This window comes from Notamacropus eugenii, chromosome 3 (genome assembly GCF_028372415.1).
Source record: "Notamacropus eugenii isolate mMacEug1 chromosome 3, mMacEug1.pri_v2, whole genome shotgun sequence".
NCBI lineage: Eukaryota > Metazoa > Chordata > Mammalia > Diprotodontia > Macropodidae > Notamacropus > Notamacropus eugenii.
This window is the reverse complement of record NC_092874.1, coordinates 246118689-246137857: the sequence shown is the minus strand read 5'-3', so window position 1 is coordinate 246137857 and position 19169 is coordinate 246118689. Positions and strand designations below refer to the sequence as shown.

Below are 19169 nucleotides of genomic sequence, written 5' to 3'. Positions count from 1 at the left end.
GGGGCATTATCAACAAACCTAATGACTCCAGTGGACTGAGCAGGTGACTCTGGTTTTTGAATATCAGAATGACTCTGAGAAAGAGGGTCATATGGGGGCTGAGGGTGAAACATTAGATTGGGTGTAAGGTGACCCGATTTCAAAGTCTTAGAGCAGCCAGAAGAAAATCAATAAATGTTTCTGGCCCTGCTCTGCTAGCTAGAAAGGATATTCATATCTAAGGTTTCTTTCTGATCTAAATCCATGATCCTAAATTGTTGGGTATTTGTTCTTCCCATATTGGCTTTGCTACAGGGGAGTGGTGTTTCCTGCCCAGCACTCCTTCATTTAACCAGTGACTCAAAAAAATATAAATAAAAACTTGGAAAGGAGAATTCATAGGATGTTGGGTCATAGTTCTAAAGTGGGAAGGCATGGCAGAAGCCATCTAGTCTCATTCCCTCATTTTATAGGTAAGGAAGCAAAGTCCTAAAGAAGTTATTGTTGTTCCCAAAGTGGACCATGACATCAGGGAGGTGATGCCATGACATGCAAGTGAACTGGATTGAAGTGAGGCGGGGCTGTGCAAAGTCAGCAGCCTTGCTTTCTCCTCTGGAGTCATCTGGGTACAGCGGTCAGATATAGATCAGGACAACTGGAGATGACCCTGGATGCAGTGGGGGACCTTGGCTTTTTTAAGCTAAAGTCTTTAACAGGTCTCAATTTGACTGAGGCAACATCTATTCAGTGATTAGGAAATGAGGAAGGAAAAGAGGGAGGAAGGAAGGAAGGAAGCAGAGAATGTCCTTTATTATCTAGTCCAAAAAAAAAATCATTCTAGAAGGGAAAGACCTTCAGAGTTTCTGGATAAAACAAAAACAATTGCAAATGACTCACCCAAGGTCACACAGATAGCAAATGGTACAACCAGGATTTGACAAGTCCCATGACTCCCAAGTTCAGTGTTGTTTCTCCCACACAATGCTTATCATGAACAGCCATGGTGAGATGCAGGAAGGAAGAGAGGAAAAGGGATAGGACAAGGACAGGCTATGAAAACCTGAGACTTAAGGGTTTGCTGTGGAGTGAGAAATAAGGATCATTAAAGGGAGAAGTGGATGTTGAAATAGTAATTTGAAACCCAAACCTTTTTGTTTGTTGATGAATTAATATTTTTCTAATTCCTAGTGGGAGTAATAAACAGGAACACTTACATTCAGAGTTATCTTGTTGACCATTTCAGTACAGGTTTTTAGGGCAGAGATTCTGACAACCCAGTATCCAAGACTCTTAAACTATGAAACCTTTTCACTGGCTGTCCCCCTTGTGTGGAATATTCTCCCTCCTTATTCTCTGCCTCCTGGCTTCCCTAGCTGGCTTCAAGTCCCAGTTAAAAACCCATCTTCTACTAAAAAGCCTTTCCTGATCCCCCTTAATGCTACTGCTGCCTTCCCTCTGATGATAATGCCTTTATCCTGTATATATCTTGTTTGTTCAACAGGAAAACAAGCAAGGAAAAGAAACGTAGAGTACAAGAGGGAGATTATGGTTGGGGAAGGAATAATCATAAGCAAAATAAACCTTTACTTTGAGGGGGATGGTCAAAAGAGAAGGTTAAAAGTATAAGAATCAAATCACGATCTGGGTTTGGTGAAGGAAGGAGGGACAAAGTAGGCTAGAGTTAGAAACAGACCATTTAAATTACAGATTCTAGTGAAGATCAGAATACTTCTCTTTCTCCATCTCTTTCTTCTTTATCAAGAAGGAGCCTAGAGGAAAAGAAGAAAAAATTATAAAAGAATAGGATGGAGGGAAACGCACAATTAATAATCATAACAGTGACTATAAATGAAATGAACTCACCCATAAAATGGAGAAGGGGTCCAGAATGATGTCAAAGGCAAAATCCAATGGTATGTTGTCATAGGAAACATTTGAAAACTAAAGATTTAAGCAGAGTTTGAACTAAAAGAGAAAAGCAGGAAAACTACATTATGCTTAAATGAACCATAGATAATGAAATAATATTGATACTTTAACCTATGTTCACTACACGGTATGGCATCTAAGTTCTTGAAGGACAAAGTTAATCAAATTACAGGGAGGAATCAATGGCAAAACTGTAATAGCTGAAACTCCTTTTAGAACTAGAACAATATAACAAAAATGATAAAGAAGCTTAAGGACATCAATATTAATTTAGAAAATTTAGATGGGGTAGATCTGGCAAGTAAAATGAGGATAAAAAGGAGTGGGCGTGGGTGTGTGTGAGTGTGTGGGTGTGTGTATGGGTGGGTGGATGTGTGTGTGGTTCATGGTATCTTTACAAAAATTAACCATGTACTAGAACTAGGATATTAAAAGTTCATAAGCAAATATAGAAAAATAGAAATAAACACATTTTTTCTGACTACAACAAAATAAAAATTATAATCAACAATGGACAGTTGAGGAACGAATTCAGACATAATGGACACTAACCAGTTTAACCCTCAAGAAGTTGTGGGTCAAAGGACAAATCATAGAAACAGATAATTTCAATGAAAAGAGGGAAAACAATGAGACAGCGTACCAAAAGTTTTGGAATGCAGGCAACACAGGCATTAAAGGAAAACCTATCTCTCTAAACGCTTTCATGAACAAAAGACAGAACAGATCCGTGTATTAGACATTCAAGTGAAGAACGAGAAAACCAATAAATTTACCAAAACAAACACAATAGACAGTCTGAAATCAGATAAGATGAAAAATAAAAAACAGTAAAACCCGGTGCACTTAAAAAAAACATAATCCATTAGCTAATCTGATTGAATAAAGACACAAGGAAAATGAAATTAACAATATCGGAAATGAAAAAGGAGAACTCACAATAAATGAAGGAGAAATAAAGAAAATTATAAGGAAATACTGTGCCCAATTACATGTGAGCAAAAATAACAAGTAAAATGGATGAGTATTTAAAAATATAAAATATCCACATTACCAGAATAAGAAATTAGGAATTTAAATAATTAAATCATTAAAAAACCTGAAATTGAATAAGCCATAAATCAGCTCCCAAAGGAAAACAAAGCTGGGTCAGATGGTTTTACAAGTGAATTGTTTCAAACATTCAAAGAATAAGAAATTCCAACTTAGTATATTTTGTTGGCAAGAATTGGCATCATTACTTGAGACTGATTTTGTCCAATACCTAAAATATGGTGAAAAAAATCAAAAAGAAAAACTAAAAACTATCTCTAATAAATATTGAATTAAATGTTAGCAGACTATTGTAACATTAAAAATCATACACTATGACTGCATTGGATTAATAGTAGGAATTCAGAATTGGTTCAATACTAGGAAAATTATAAACATAAGATCTGATTACGTATCTTTTCTTAATGTGGTTAACAATGTCTAGGGTAGCTAGATGGTGCCCAAAAGAGTGCCAAGCCTGGAGTCAGGGAGACTCAGATTCCTGAGTTCAAATCTAACCTCAGACACTTAGTAGCTATGTGACCCTGAGCAAGTCACTTAACCCTGTTTGCCTCAGTTTTCTCATCTGTAAAGCGAGCTGGAGAAGGAAATGGCAAACCATCTCAGAATTTCAGAATCCAGAATTTATTATTTGCTAAGAAAACCTCAAATGAAGAGTTGGACATGACTGAAATGACTAGATAATAACAGCAAAAAAATCCCATCAATGTCTAAACCAAGAGCTAGAAGGATCTGACACCTTTGTTCTAAAAGTGCTGAGAAATTCAGCAGTTTGGGCAGTGTCACAAAGCCTGTTGCTTCCTCTCTGCCTCACCCTCCATGAATATAATAAAATCATTTTTAAAATAATTTTAACGTTCATTTTTACAAATTTTGAGTTCCCAATTCTTTCTCCAGCCTTTCCTCTGCCCATTAAGAAGGTAAGCAATGTGATATCAATTATACATGTTAAGTTATGCAAAACAGAATATATTAAAATTATACAAGATACAATGCTATTGACAGCTGAGATAACCTTTCTCGATAGCCAATATCTTATCATTAATATCAAATAAGGCATAAAACGAGTTGATTCATGCTTACCTAAGAGTGTTTTTTCTAGTCATGTAGAAGATCCAGAGCAGAGCCTAAGATAGCATATTGATGGCATGGTCCTCTAAATGGATCTAGTTGTGGGTGACTTTCTGCAGCTTCTGTCTAGCCCTGGAACACTGCAGATCTCTGGATGATGTCGGTAACCACTCAGAAGAGATTGACCTAATCATCCATTCAGGAAAAATTAGGTGGATGAAGAATATCTGTTATCCAGTTTATGACATGTAGTTAGATGGATAGCTTATAAAACTCAACCATTAGTATATCTCTTGTAGACAAATAGTGTGGCTGGGTAATGAATTAGACACAGAACTAAACAAGAGGAAGACAATAAGTTTGCTTGCCTTTGGGAAATTGGCAAAGCTCCTTTAATGATTCCCAGGTTTCTTCCAGAAACAAAGGCCTTTCTTTTGATACCAATTCACCTGATTGATATTGTATGGCTGCTGGTCACTTACAGTCTTTAAAGAATTAAAAGTGGATATCACACAAAAACAATGGATAGGCCCATGGTAGTTAATGAACAGAACATGACACACAGCAGATATTGAAATATGAAGAACTAGAGTCAGGATGCCCTCAAAGAAGTGGAAGAGAGGGGATAATCACTTGGTGAGTGTGAAGGATCACCTTTGTGCTCCCCTGGTATTACTCATGATTGTTGGGGGTGTAAGCTCAGTTTTCACGTGGACAGTCTCAGGCAGGTAAAGGTGAGGACTTCTAAATCTCAGAGTTCTCATGAGGCCCCCCAGGGAACAGCTGGGAATTGAGGCATGAAACACGGGCTATCTCGTGCATTTCCGCCTCTTCTCAGTGGGAAACTTGCTGGGGAGAGCATCCCGCCCTTGATGCTCGGGGTCTGAGCACACCTGTTGTTGACTAGCTAAGGGCTGAGAGCAGGCACGGTATTCAGGTACAAACTATGCGGCGGGAGAGCTTAAGTAGGGACAGGAAAGCCTGAAGGCTCTCTTCTGGATGCGGAGTCCCCTCCAGGAGCTCTTCGCGCTGAGGTGCCCTTGGAGGGAAGAGGATCCTCCCCCTCTTCCACTCCCATCCTCTTGCTATGTGATCCTTGCCCCTTGGGAGGAGGACGATTCTTCTCTCCTGAGGAAGAATTCACCCTGCATATGTAACTAAGACCCTGAATAAAGCCTAACCCTTGTTCGACTCTGGAAAGTCTCTTCTCTCAACACGTAAATCCGGCTGATCATCGAAGACCTGGACGACAGGTAAGAAAGGCTCGGGTAGCCCTTCGGCCTCTAGGACGAACACATGATGTCAAGAGAAATCTAGAAAGGCACCCAGCATACTGGAAAGAACCTCCACTGCACACTGAGGGAGGAATTTCAACAAGATTTACAGAAGATGGGTGGGCTGTAAGTGTTATCATTGTCAAGAACTTCCACATTGATGAGATCAGAAATCCATTTGTGTCAATCAACAAGCCTTTACTAAGCACCTACAATGCTCCTGGCATTGTACTAAGTGCTGAGGACACAAAGAAAGACAAAAACATGGCTCTCCAAAAGCTCATGTTTCTAATGGGAAGGGAGGCAGGGAAGCTACCTGTACATATGTACTATGAGATAGATATGTGCTTATATATAATATGTAATATAGATAGGTCTATTGTATGTATTGTGTGCATATCAGATGTATACAGAGTAAATAAATGGAATACAACCTTGGAGACAAGGCATTAGGAACGGGAGGGGTGGGAAAAGGAACGGGAGGGGGGGACCCAGAAGGATCTCTTGCAGAAAGACGGATTTGAGTTGAGTCTTGAAGGAAGTCAGGAAAGCCAAGAGAGAGAGGTGAGGAGGGGGAGAATTCTAAGGGTGGCAGTCAGCCAATGAAAAGGCAGAGGTTAAGGAGATGGAATGTATGCAGAACAGCAAGAAAGTGAGGGTGAGTGGATCCCACAATATGTGAGGGATGGAGGAATAAAATGTAAGACCTGAAAGGTAGGAAAGGACCTGGCAAAGTGGTTTAAAAAGTCAATCTGAAGGTTTTATATAAACTACATACTAGCATGTGGTAGTATATAATATATACTAGTATATACTACATACAGTACCGTATATAGCATATACTATCATATAGTGGTTATATACAGATATATACTGTATATAGTATATACTAGTAGGTACAGTACTAGTGTCCAGTAATATATAGTATATACTAGTATATAGCATATACCATATCACTAAAACTAAACTGCTAACCATTCAAACTATGCTTCAGAGAGCACAACTCCAATGGGCTGGCCACGTCATGCTTGCCAAAAAGACTATTTTATGGAGAACTTACACAGGACAAACAATAGCATGGTGGCCAGAAGAAGAAATACAAGGACACTCTCAAGAACTTTGGAACTGATTGTGTGAGATGGGAGACACTGGCACGGGACTGCTCAGCATGGCGTGCCCACATCAGAGAAGGTGCTGCGCTCTGTGAGCAAAGTAGAATTGAAACAGCTCAAAGGAAACACAGGGTGCACAAATGTAGAGTATCCACCCCAAATGTTCACATGGACTATTTGTGCCTGATCTGTGGTAGAATATTCCCAGCTCATACTGGTTTCATCATATTGAAACTTGACATTATCATAGTGATGTCATTTCTTTGAGAATGAAGGACAACAACCAGTACTATACATAGATATATAGTGTATATGTGTGTGTGTGTGTGTGTGTGTGTGTGTGTATATATATATGTGTGTGTGTGTGTGTGCGTGTGCGTGTGTGTGTATATATATATGTGTGTGTGTGCGTGTGTGTGTATATATATATGTGTGTGTGTGTATATATTTATACATATATACACACTATATACTGTGATAGATATACCAGTATATAGCATATACTTCCTATATACTAAGGAGCCCTTAGAGTTTATTGAGAAAAGGAAGTGCAGGATGAGGTGACTTGATAAGACCTGTGCTTTAGGAAAATCACTCTGAAAGCTAAGTGAAAGATGAACTAGAATGGGGGGAGACTCGATGTGAACTGGGATACCAGCTGGTAGGTTATTATTTGTGAGTATCTAAGTCACTGGTCTCACACTTATTATTTCATCTCATCCGGTGCTATGGATGGTCTACTTATGGTCACTGTTAGAGCCAGGACCTACAATTCACAGACTAGATCCTTTTACAATGTCACTCCACGTCTTAATAATTCTTAATACATAGAAATATATTCCATAACTCAGGGAAGTCCTTGTTATATTTTCTTTTCAAGGTTCAATAAAAATAAGTATGACCTGAACAGGAATTTCCCTGATGCTTTTGAAAATAATTCTGACATAATACAACCCGAAACTCAAGCAATAAAGAATTGGCTGAAATCTGAGACATTTGTCCTGTCTGCTAACATACATGGTGGAGCATTGGTGGCCAATTACCCATTTGATAATGGTGTCCCAGGTAAGAATAACACATTGACCCACTCCTTCCCCTATCTCTCTCCACAGAGTGTAACCAGTTCACTGGAGCTATGGAAGGGGAGATTATCTCCACTCATTCCTCCAAAGTAGAGGGGAAGCAAAATCTGCTATTTTGGAGTAAATTTCCAAAGAAGGGGCATCAATTTACAGCCCATGAAAAGGCAAAGTGACCAAAGTAACATCCTATGTTAGTATGTTGCCTGTGACACAGAATAATGAAGCACTCGGAGATTCAACCAATACCTAGAAGTAGGAAGGATGGATGGATGGATGGATGGATGGATGGATGGATGGATGGATGGATGGATGATGGATGGATGAATTGCTAAATTGGTGTGGTATCCAACAGTTTCATCTTGGCCCTTTGAATTTTCAATGAATTCTCTTGAAGATAATGTTAACCTTGTTTTTATATGGCTCAGTTGTGTTTACATTATATATTGTTTTGTAATTGACGAAAGACAGACTCACTGAGTTGGGGCAACTATCAGAAACCAAGGGGGGTGAGGGGCAGCCACCATAATACCCCCTCCCACTTAGATTCTGATGCCAAAGAGCAGGAGATAAAAGAGGAAAGGGATTCCCACCCACCTAGTATACCTTACTCCATACATATATCCCCAGCTGTCTTTGGATTGTTCCAGAGAAACCTTTAAGACCCTTCTATAAATTTCCCTGTAACCCTAATGCCCTAAACAATGGGTCGCAAAGACCCAGCAGGGCTGCTAGTAGCCTCTTGAAGAAATGTTATACAGCCTTCCAGTTGACTAGTTTTTGTTAAGGAGAAACAAAGATTCAGGTCATTGTAATACCATAAAACTTGAAACAGGAAATTTAAGTTCGAAACTACTAGTCCTAGACAACATGTTGTTTTAAAAAAAAATAATAAAATTTAAAAATAAATAACTTTTTTTCCCCTTAAAAGCAGAAAAACTCTTCTGGCTTTGGATCGGGCCCTGAATCCAAAGCTTTTGTCAAACTCTGGCCTTGATTGGGTGACAAAGTAGTTAAAACCCAACATAATAAAAGGCCAAATATTAACTTCATTTTCCCACTTGCTCAAAATTTTCTGACTCAACATAGAGCCAGTGAGTTCCCTGGAGTGAGGTGGAGGCAGACAGTATTCTCCATGCTTTGGGAATTTCATTTAGCTTTTCCTTCCCCTGCCTGGGAAACGCTTAGCTGCTCCCAGAGTTTATTCACAGTGAATAAACAGGACAGCAAGATGCTTAGTGAACCCAGCCCTGTTCCTGGTCTGGTCATAGGTTTATCTTGTTTTTTGTTGCCTTATCTGAAGATAGCACACCCATTAACATCATTGTGCATGGTATGATCACATTGCCCCCTCGGGGATTTGTCAGAGCTATGCTATAGCTTTCCTCAGCTTAAGTTGGAATTTACTGCTATGTGTGTGTCTGTCTTCCATTTACAGAGACTGGGACAAAACGGGGCTTTAGCCTAACCCCAGACAATGATGTGTTCGAATATCTTGCATATACCTACTCTTCAAAGAATCCTGAAATGAAAACAGGGAACTTTTGTGAAAATAGCATAAATTTCCCCAATGGTATAACAAATGGATACTTGTGGTACCCACTCAAAGGTTAGTTTTTCTCTGGTTCTACTGGGTTCTTTTCTTGTCTCTTTAATCCAAAGGTTATATGTTCTTCTCTCTATAAGCAGTTATCCAAAGACCCCCCAGTCCTTGCAGACTACTGACAATCCCTTGCTAACAGAGTGTAGATGAGTTTGTGTTTGACATAGATAATAATAATGTTTCCTGTCATCAAGAACCCAGGCAGAAATGAGAAAATGCAACATTCCATGGCCACAGTGGGTCAGGACCCTATGGGAAGAGTCCCCTCCCCTAGAGGCGTGATTGTACAAATAGCAGCCTAGATACTGCTTCTTTTGAATTCAAGGTGCTGATGGGCCAGAATACTCACTAGTCCCTTTTCCTAACTCCCTCCCCATTCAGTTGTTCAGCTGTGGGAAGGACGGAGAGCAGACACACAAGTTGGTACTTTTTATAGCAGGATGGCTCTGGGCCAGCCACATGAAAGAATGTAAAACAAGCAGACAGTATGATTGATAATCCAGCCAGATAAATATGTGTCTTAAGCACATCTTTCTATGGGTTTCACCTCCTTTGCTCCCTCTGTTTCCAAGCTTCTGTCACCTTCCTCCCCACTGCTGATACAAAGTTTTCTCCTCACACTTAGAAGAGAAATATTCTCTGGCTCAAAGGCAAGCTTTACTGTCTGTCTCTTGTGTATGAGAACAAACCCATATTGCGTGGGATTAGTTGGAAACATAGTGACACACAACAGTAATTCTGGGACTCATTCCCATGTGTGAGTCTCGATAGACTTGTGTGTCTTTAGCACTGATGAATGGGGAGTTTGGCAGGAAGTGTGCTATATTCAAATGTTTGAAGGGCTAGAATGTGAGAAGGAGGGATTACATTTGTCCTGCCTGGCCACAAAAGTACTCGGTGGAAATTACAGGAAGGCAGATCTCAGTCAACATAAAGGTTTCTTACCCAACAGAACTGTCTATAAATCAGAGCTAGAACCATTCCAGCACAAACCTTGTCAGGGAGATTGTTCGAAGTCATTCATTCTACAGATAGAATATAGACTAGTCCAGGGGAGGTTCTTAAATCTTTTTGCATCATGAACCCCTTTGGCAATCTGATGAAGCCTACAAAAGCATGTTTTTTAATACATTGGATTACAAAGGAAACCAGTTATATTGAAATGAGGTTAGAATTTTTTTCCCCATCCAAATTCATGGACCTTCTAGCATCTACCCACAGAACCCTTAGAGGATAATAACCCCTGAACCATAGAAGATACCTGATGTGTTCATACTTTTCAACTCTTCTAGGATTCTAAGTTAAAATCAGATAAAACATTGTACTTTAAATTTATAATCGTCTTAAAAATACACGCTGGAATGAGAGGCAAAAGAGTGTCAGAGTGAACACCCTCAACATCTGGAGTAGTGGGGACCCCCAGTTCAGTCTGCATCAGTAACAGCAAAATTTGTGCCTTGCTTTTCTCTCAGAAGGTTACTCTGGTGATGATTGACCCAGAAATGGCCCAGGAAGTTGAGCCTTCATTACAAAAGTGCAGGTGTGCCCTCTCTTTTTTTTTTTTTTTTTTTTTTGCCTTAAAGAGATGTGCACTTGAGGAAGCTCTATCTTAAGAGGATCCAGCAATGAGTCATTTTGTTAAGGGAGGAATCCTTTTGTAATGGAAATTTTGTAACATGGGGACAATCTTGGACATGTTTCAGCAGCCTGGTATAAGAGCCATAGAGGAGCATTTCCAGTTGCCCCTAGATAATTGCTTTGTCAGGTCTTGTGTCTGTACACTAATTGATGGAGTGAATGGGGTGTTCAGAGAAGGCTAGTACTTCTGGTGTGAGGGCTTGCGGAGCCCTTGTCAGGGTTACTCATCCACCTTTGGTATCCACCTGTCACCCAACTCTCACCTGTGGCTCCAAGAAGCTGTAGCATGTGCAGGTGGTCACTCCCCAAGTTAAACCATAAGGGTAACCAACAGGCCTCATCAGTGAATTAGGGGGATGTCTACACCAAACATGTGAAGACTTCCTCCATCGGAATGGGCAGATGAGAACAATTTGTTCCAGCAGTCATGAAGGAGGTGAGGCAGGCTCTATGGAGTGCTTAGAGCTGGGTCAGACATCAAAGATGCCATGGTCATCCACTGCACCCCAGATCATCACCAGTCATCTTGACTTTTGTCTTGTGACTGGACTTTGATGACTCAGGAAGAGAGAATGAGGCTTTATGCAACTCTGCCTCTCTTAAATACAACTGAAGGGCAAGTCAAGACATCATTTGTGATGTCGCTGGTCATCTTTGAAAACAAAAGAAAACAATACTAATTGGTAAGAACTTCTGAGATAGTCTAATGCAGCCCTCTCATTTTAGAGAGGTCAAGGGACTTGCCAGGGATCTCCTAGCTCTTCAGCAGAAAAAAACAGAATTTAACCCACATTCTCTGCCATCAAATGCAGGCTCTTATCACTGCGAGTGATATGCCTCTTCTTTTCCTTTAACACAGGCATCTGCAGCTGCCTAATTCACCCATTTCTGTTTGTCTGGTGCTTTTGTTTAGGTGGGATGCAAGATTACAACTACATCTGGGCCCAGTGTTTTGAAATTACGTTGGAGGTGTCATGCTGCAAATATCCACCAGAAGAAAATCTCCCAGACTTTTGGAATAAGAACCGAGACTCACTAATCAGCTTCATGAAACAGGTCCATCTAGGTCCGTAAGATTTTTCAAATGAATTCTTTGCTAACACCAAGTATGACTTCTAGCAAAACCTGTGGGATAAGAATGCAAACTTACCAATTTCCTGGGTACATTATGGTTTTTCCTAGGAGGCATAACTAGAAGTGAAGAATTTTCTCTGCTAGAGAGGAATCCTTCCATATTTGGGAAGGTGCTATGTCAGCCAGTTGGGGTAAAAGAGAGAACAAAAAGTGTTGATTTCCAGTGGGCCCCAAGTTCAAATATCAAGTCACTTGGAAACTGGCCTCAAGACAAGAACACCCTGTGTTAGTGAAAGGGATGATGCTCATTCAACAAATATTTATTACAAGAATCTGGCATACAAGACACTCTAGGAGGCACTGGGGCTACAAAGATAAAAGGTGACATTGTCCTTGTCCTCCATGAATTCACATCTCACATCCCACCATATAAGTTAATGGTGACCTATCCTAGGGTACTTATTACCCATTATAGAAAAAAATTAATAAAAGCCCACCTGCATATGTAATACTTCATAATTTGAACTTCATAAATTTCCATATTTCACTTTAGTTTCCCAGTACAACTCTTCTTGGCCCCATTTCACATCTGGGAAAGCTGATGCTAAGAGTTCAAATGACTTCCTTGAGGTTATAAGTGGTAAGTGGCAAAATGAGGTCTTTGAGGACCAAAACATTCCAGAGGGGTAACTGGACACCTGCTTGATGACCTTTTGTCCATTTCTTTTCCAGGGTAGGAAGGGACCAACAGTGACTCCAGCATCTCCCCCTCCCCCCTGGAAATCCTGCCAAATGCATCCAAGCTAGTATCATGGGGCTCTACCCGGCCTGCTTCCGGAAAGTCCTTTGCCAGTATTTCCCACAGCTGCTGGTCAAATACAATGAACAAAAGAGCAATATATTAACTGGGATCATGTACAGTTCAGCGCCCCAGCTGTCACTCAGTCTTCACTCATGTGGGCTTTGCAAAGCTCTTTGACTTTGTTAATGTTGATATCATCTGCTTCTATTTAGAACGTCCAGAAGAAAGATCAGAAATTGGCAAATGTTTTTATGCTATAACGTCAAGTAAAGGGCAGGGAGGACAGAAAGCGTTTGGGCTTTTGGTTTTGGTTTTTGCCAAGTTCTTGCCCTAATCCTCAACAAAAACCATCATTTTACATCATCCTTTTTTTTGTTTGTTTTAGAGAAGGTATCATTTCCATCTTCACTTAGGTTCTAGGGTTTTTGCCCATCATCCCATGTCTTTCTCCTTTGCTAAATTCTAAACCTTGATTGATCTCTGGTTACCAGTGCTGAGCCCCCAAACCTTAATCCCCTGGGTCTGTTAGACTTCCTGGATTTGTACACGTATATGCTCAAGTTCTTAATTACCCGCTTTCTTCTTCTGTCATTTTGGTCGTAACTGTATGTCTACTTTGGGCATCCATTTCCCTTCCTCCTTTACTTTCTGTCTGCCATATGAATTGTACCACAAGAGTATATTTTCTAGGATATGTTCAGAAGGGGGTGTAGGGGGAAAGGACATAGAAGTTTAGAAAAAATTCACTAAAAGTAAATAAGAAATATATATGAAAGAAAAAAATTACCCAAGTCTTAGGCAGATTGACCCCCTAAGCTTGTTTTCTAAGTTGAGTCATAAAATATAAGTATATCCAACAGGATATAAATATCACTAAAAAAGGTTTTATTATAAAATATATAATCTATCTTCCCTCAATTTATCATGACCCTAAAATTCATCCACCCTTCACATTCATCCTGAATCACTTCAGCCTGAAAATCCCCTCCTCTTCAGCCTATAGCTTTCCTCATCTAATACCTTTCTCTCAAATTTTTTTCATCCGTGCCCTGTAACCCCTGTTACAAATAGAATTAGGCCAGCAAAACAAATTTACCATGTTGGACATGTTCAAAACAGTACGTCTTCATTCTGCATCCTGAGTCCACCTCTGTAAGGGGGTGGGTTATAGAAAAGGCAGATGATCTCTCTAGGCCTATGCCCTAAATCATTTGTCTTTTTTCTGATCCATAGCTTTAGCCAAGCAGCAGAGGATGGAGGAATCAAAAGATATGGGTTTCAATCCCAGCTCTTCCACTTACTTCCATTTGAGTCTTTGGACAAGTCGCTTTATTTCTCTGAGCCTCAGTCTCCTCATCTGTAAAACTGGGATAATAATTCCTCCCAGGATTGTAATAAGGATAAAATGATATAATATTTATAAAGTGTTCTTGCCAATTCTAAATGCTAGCTATTATTCAATGACAGGCCTCGGGCCTCCTGACTCTCAGGTCTGTGCTTTTCCCATGATGTTTGAGTTCTCTTCTGTAGCTAATTCTCATTTGCTCTGATTCAGGAGGTGTGTCCATATTGGCTCCCTTCAGGGACTATATGGGTAAAGGAACCTGGGTATCAGTCACAGAGTCTCTCTCTCTGGAATACCATAAACAACCAAAGAAAGGCATTCTGGAGGGGAGAAGGAAAGCAAAGAGAACGGCTTATGCATTGCATATCAAATAACTGATCATACTCGTAGATTGTAGAAGGGAGGTATAGTTTATCCACACAGAATGTTATTGGCACAAAATTCAGCCCATGGAGTCATTTCTTGCTTGGTTAGAAGACCAGCAGACTGTATACCCCATGCTGACCATTCCAGGACTTTAATGAATGAGAAAACACTGGCTTAGGAAATGATGGACAGGAGGACTTCAGAGAGGCCTGGAAGGACTTATATGAACTGATGCTGAGTGAAATGAGAAGAACCAGGATTACATTGTACACAGTATCAGCCACAGTGTGTGAGGACTATTTCTGGTAGACCCAGCCCCTCACAGCAATACAAACATTCCCAAAGGACTACTGAGACAAAATGCCACCCACATCCAGAGAAAGAACTATGGAATCAGAACACAGAATGAAGCAGAATATTTTTGCTTTGTGTTGTTTTGGTTTGGTTTGTTTTCTCTCATGATTTCTCCCATTCATTTTAGCTCTTCTATGCAACATGACTAATGTGAAAATGTGCTTAATAAGAATGTATATGTAGAACCCACATAAGATTGCATGCCGTTTCAGGGAGGGGGAGAAAATATAAGACTTATGGAAGTGATTGCAGAAAACTGAAAACAACTTAATTATTAAAAAGAAAAGATAACACTAGTTTAGGAAAGAAAAGATCTAAAGTCCCCTTGAGTCAAGTCAACCAAAGACTGAAGGTAATGTCAGAAAGATACAGTCACTACAGCATTTTCTTCTCTTTTGTCTTTCAGTGAGAACAAGGGAGCGCTTTTCACTCAGGTCTCATCATTTTCTTCCAGTTTAGAAACAAATCTGCTTTGAAAAAAAAATGTGGTTTGAGTTTTATCCTTTAAGAATCCTGAATTGGGGTCTTTGGACGCTAACTGTAATTCTTTTATGGTGCCCCACGGTCAGAGTTAGAGGCGAAGGAACATGATTTCTCCTGGATTCTTGCTGGGGGAGGTTTCCAGCTGCAATTTTATTGCAGAAAACAAAATTAATTAATTAAATTAAATGACTGCATGGATTGGTGCAACAATTCTGCCCTCTTGTGGTTTCAGACTGACATTTTCCCATTGCAACTGCAACCGCTTTCAAGGTTTCCTTGTGAGGCTTTGATTTCAGGGTCTTCCATGGAATGTCTTTTCTGCCCTTGTGACTTGAAGTCCATGGGAAATCTTGATTCCTGAACTTCCTGACAATGGGCATCTGTTCTAGTGCTCTTCAGCTCCGACCTCAACGTTGAAATGTCTAGTGACTTTGCCATCAATAACCCAATTTCATCATTTGACATGATGTATCTCTAAAGCGGTTGAGACTGCTATTACTTCAGAGTAGACCCTACGTATAAAAACCTTGTTGTAGTGCTTTGAGCACTGGATGTTGGCAGCAGGAAACATGGGTTCCATCACTGACTACAGTTAAAGGTAGTTAGCTAGATGGTACAGTGGGTAGAGTGCTGGAATCATGAAGACCTAAGTTCAAATCCCACCTTAGATATTTATTAGGAAAGTCCCTTAACCTCATTCATCTGCAGTTTCTTTATCTGGATAATAATAGCATCTTACGGAGTTATTGTGAGGATGAGATAAATCGTGAGAATGATTTTGCAAACCTTAAAGCATTATATGAATGTGAGAGATCATTATTACTAACTAGCTGTGTGACCTTAGGTGAGTTATGTGTCTGCTCCTCTTCTGAAAAATGGGGGCAATAAGTCCTATTCTATCTAATCCATAGAGTTCATATGAGGGGGAAATGAGATAACATGTGAAACTGCTTCAAAATGACCAGAGGTCTCCAATACAGGAGAATAGCACTCTATTATTGTGCCACTCTCAGGAGACATCAGATCTCCTATTGCATTTTCAAGGACTGAGCTTAGAGGGGAGCTTACACATAATGTCTTCTAACAGCTGCATTTTTCATATAAAGAAGCTAAAGACCTAGAAAGAAGAGGGCAGTTTGGCCAGTGTCACAGAGAGTTAGCATTAATTAGACTTAAGTATTAGAGCCAAATTCTAGAAGCTAAGCCTTCTTTGTAGATTCCAGTATCATAGGCTTTAGAACATGGTGGAACCTTAGAATTTATCCAACCCATTCCCCTCACTTTATAAAGTCTTTGCTTCCTGGGGGCTCTGACGCTTAGATTAGAATGGGAAATCCTTTCACCTATTGGGAAATCTCTTCTCTGGGCCCAGAAGAGGATTTTAGGGTAAAAGGTCATGAATTTAGAGCTTGAGGAACTTCAGATAATTTCTGGAGCTATTTGGCAGTCTTCAGTCATTTCTTAAAAATCTTAAATGGAAACCATACTGTGCCCTGATTTCCCATAAAGAAAAAACCCTGACATTTCAAGTTGTGGTCCAGAACCACCCAGCAATCTAAATGGCTGGACAATAAAAACCTGGGGGATGTTTTGTTCACCCTAGCAAAAGAACTTTGTCCACCCCTAACTGCTTTGTCATAAGAGAACAAAAGAGAAGAAGGTCACATATTATCTATATCAACATTAAAGACCTGAGCCACACTGACCTAAGGCAAGACTACTTGTCTCTCGCACTTCTGATGTCTGCCCACCTTGTCATTTGTTGCTTGGCTAGAAGAAGATAAGCAGATGGTATACCCATAGTATCCAGGGTGTTAATGAATGAAGCCAGGTCAGAAATGGTACGCTGTGGAGTCAATGGCTAAAGCTTAGTATTTGGAGTCAGGGAGACTCGAGTTCAAAACTGGCCTTAGAGCCTTTCTAGCTCTCTAATCCTGGTAAAGTTACTTAACGTATCTGCCTCAGTTTCCTTATCTGTAAAATAACAGCACCTACTTTTGAGGATTGTTGTGAAGATAAAAGGAGATATTTATTAGGCACTTTTGCAAACCTTAAAGTGTTGTATAAATACTATTTATGATAGTGATGATAACTGCTATCTCATACCTCAACTTACTTTACCTTCCATATTTTCCCATGCATATAGCAAGAAGGAAAGGACTGATATGTACAAAAAACATTTACAGCAACTTTTTGTGGTAGCAAAGAATTGGAAACCGAGGGGATGTTCATCAAATGGGGAATGACTGAACAAGTTATGGCATATTATTAACGTGATGAAATACTATTGTGTTGTAAGAAAAGAAGGGAGATGGTTTCAGAAAAGCCTGGAAAGACTTAGATGAACTGACACTAAGTGAAGTGAGCAGAACCAGAATATATGTGTGTGTATATATATATATATATGTATATATGTACATATATATACATATAAATGTGTGTGTATATTATTGTTATAGAATAACAACAATATTGTAAAAATAATCAATCCTGAAAGACTTGGCAACTCTCATCAACAAAATGATAAACCACAGTTCCAAAGGACTTATTAAGAAACATGCAATCTACTTTCAGATAGAAATGATGGGCTGAGAGTAAAATGAAACATCTTTTCTTTCTCTTTCCCTCCCTAATGTGGAGACTGATACTGCATGACTATACCTATTAGTAATGGGCTTTGTTTTTCTTCCTTTCTCAATGGATATGAGTAGGCTATTTGGAACTGAAAATAAAATTGACTTTTTTAAAAATTTAAATTAGAGAGGTTGGACTTAATGGCTTATAAGGAATCTTCCAGTCCTAGATCTAAGATCCCGAGATGGTATTAATCAAAAAGTATTTGAGTTGAAGAAATTTTTTAAAATACATTTATGAAGTAGTCTTTTGGTCCAAATTGTGAATTCATTGATTACTCCTGGTGAGGAAACTCCCTCTACAACCACAGATGGGCAACTGTTCTCCAATTAAACTCTTACAAAAACTGCCTGGGCAGTTTTCAAAAGAAGAAATCAAAGCTATCAGTGGTCACATGGAAAAAAATGCTCTCCAATGCTATTGATCAGAGAAATGCAAATTAAAACAACACTAAGATACTCCTCACACTTATCAGATTGGCTAACATCACAGACAAAGAAAACATCAAATGCTGAAGGTGATGCAGAAAAATCAGGACACTAATGTGTCTGAAACCAGATTTAAGCAGGCAAAGATGAGTCTTCCTGACTCCAGGCTGGGCACATTCTTCACTATGCCACCCAACTGACCTAAAAACACCAACATAACTACTATAACTAAAATAAGAAATGGAAAGAACATCAACAACTGATCAAATAGCCAATCAAAATCCTGTTCAATGCCGATGCCGATAGTATTCAGTCATGAAGGAAGCTGAAAACAGATATAAAAGAAAAGTCATGAATCAGATCAAGGAAGGAGCTGCGTGCTTCAAAATGCTATCCTCCTGGTGTGCAGTCTGACAGTGGGATTTGAGAGCAAAGTGGGGGTGTGGTTATCATGCCACCACTATCATCATCTTGGATAAGGAAGTGATGTGAGGCAAAACTGTTATCTCATCAGTAACTACTGCTCCAACTTTACAGCATATATGCTCAGTCTATATAGCTTTTGAACTGCCTGATATGACCTCCATTCCCACCTCCTGCCTTCTCCTTTGAGCAACCTCCATCTTCAATTCTCATGGTCTGTGGTTTACTCTCCATGAACATAATTTGAACCATTGGACTGCTTCATCCTTCTCCTAAAATTCTCCCCTCTGGCCTTTAACCATCCTACAGGTGTTGGCACCAGTTGGGTCTCTAGAGGGTCCTGAGTCAAAGATGTTTCTGTGGTTTCCTACTCAAAGTTAATATTGTTGGGGGAGAGGGATTCTTCTACAAAATGTTATCTGATTATCTCAATAGCTTCTAATAAGAGTTTGGCAAGATATTTTAAATGAAAAAAAGTTTCATTCTCACAGGCTATAAAACTTTTTTTTTTTTTTTGCTTTT

General features: G+C 39.6%; 1 protein-coding gene and 1 long non-coding RNA gene across 5 annotated transcripts in view; one reads left to right on the top strand and one right to left on the bottom strand.

The window, feature by feature from the left end:
- The window catches only part of CPM (carboxypeptidase M), a 92436-nt gene that overhangs the window by 63933 nt on the left and 9334 nt on the right, over positions 1-19169 (top strand). For 2 of the 4 annotated variants that reach the window (XM_072655336.1, XM_072655337.1), the window contains exons 5-7: positions 7299-7483; positions 8936-9106; positions 11652-11804. In XM_072655336.1, coding sequence (XP_072511437.1) covers positions 7299-7483; positions 8936-9106; positions 11652-11804 — 509 coding nt within the window. Of the gene's footprint in view, positions 1-7298; positions 7484-8935; positions 9107-11651; positions 11805-12365; positions 19167-19169 lie in introns of those variants that run through there. The other 2 variants (XM_072655339.1, XM_072655338.1) reach the window with 2 other exon arrangements.
- On the bottom strand, positions 1190-6139 carry LOC140534374 (uncharacterized). Its single transcript, XR_011977263.1, has 3 exons — positions 4045-6139; positions 1843-1944; positions 1190-1748 (listed from the first exon to the last, which is right to left on the bottom strand). It is a non-coding gene; the product is annotated as an uncharacterized lncRNA (long non-coding RNA).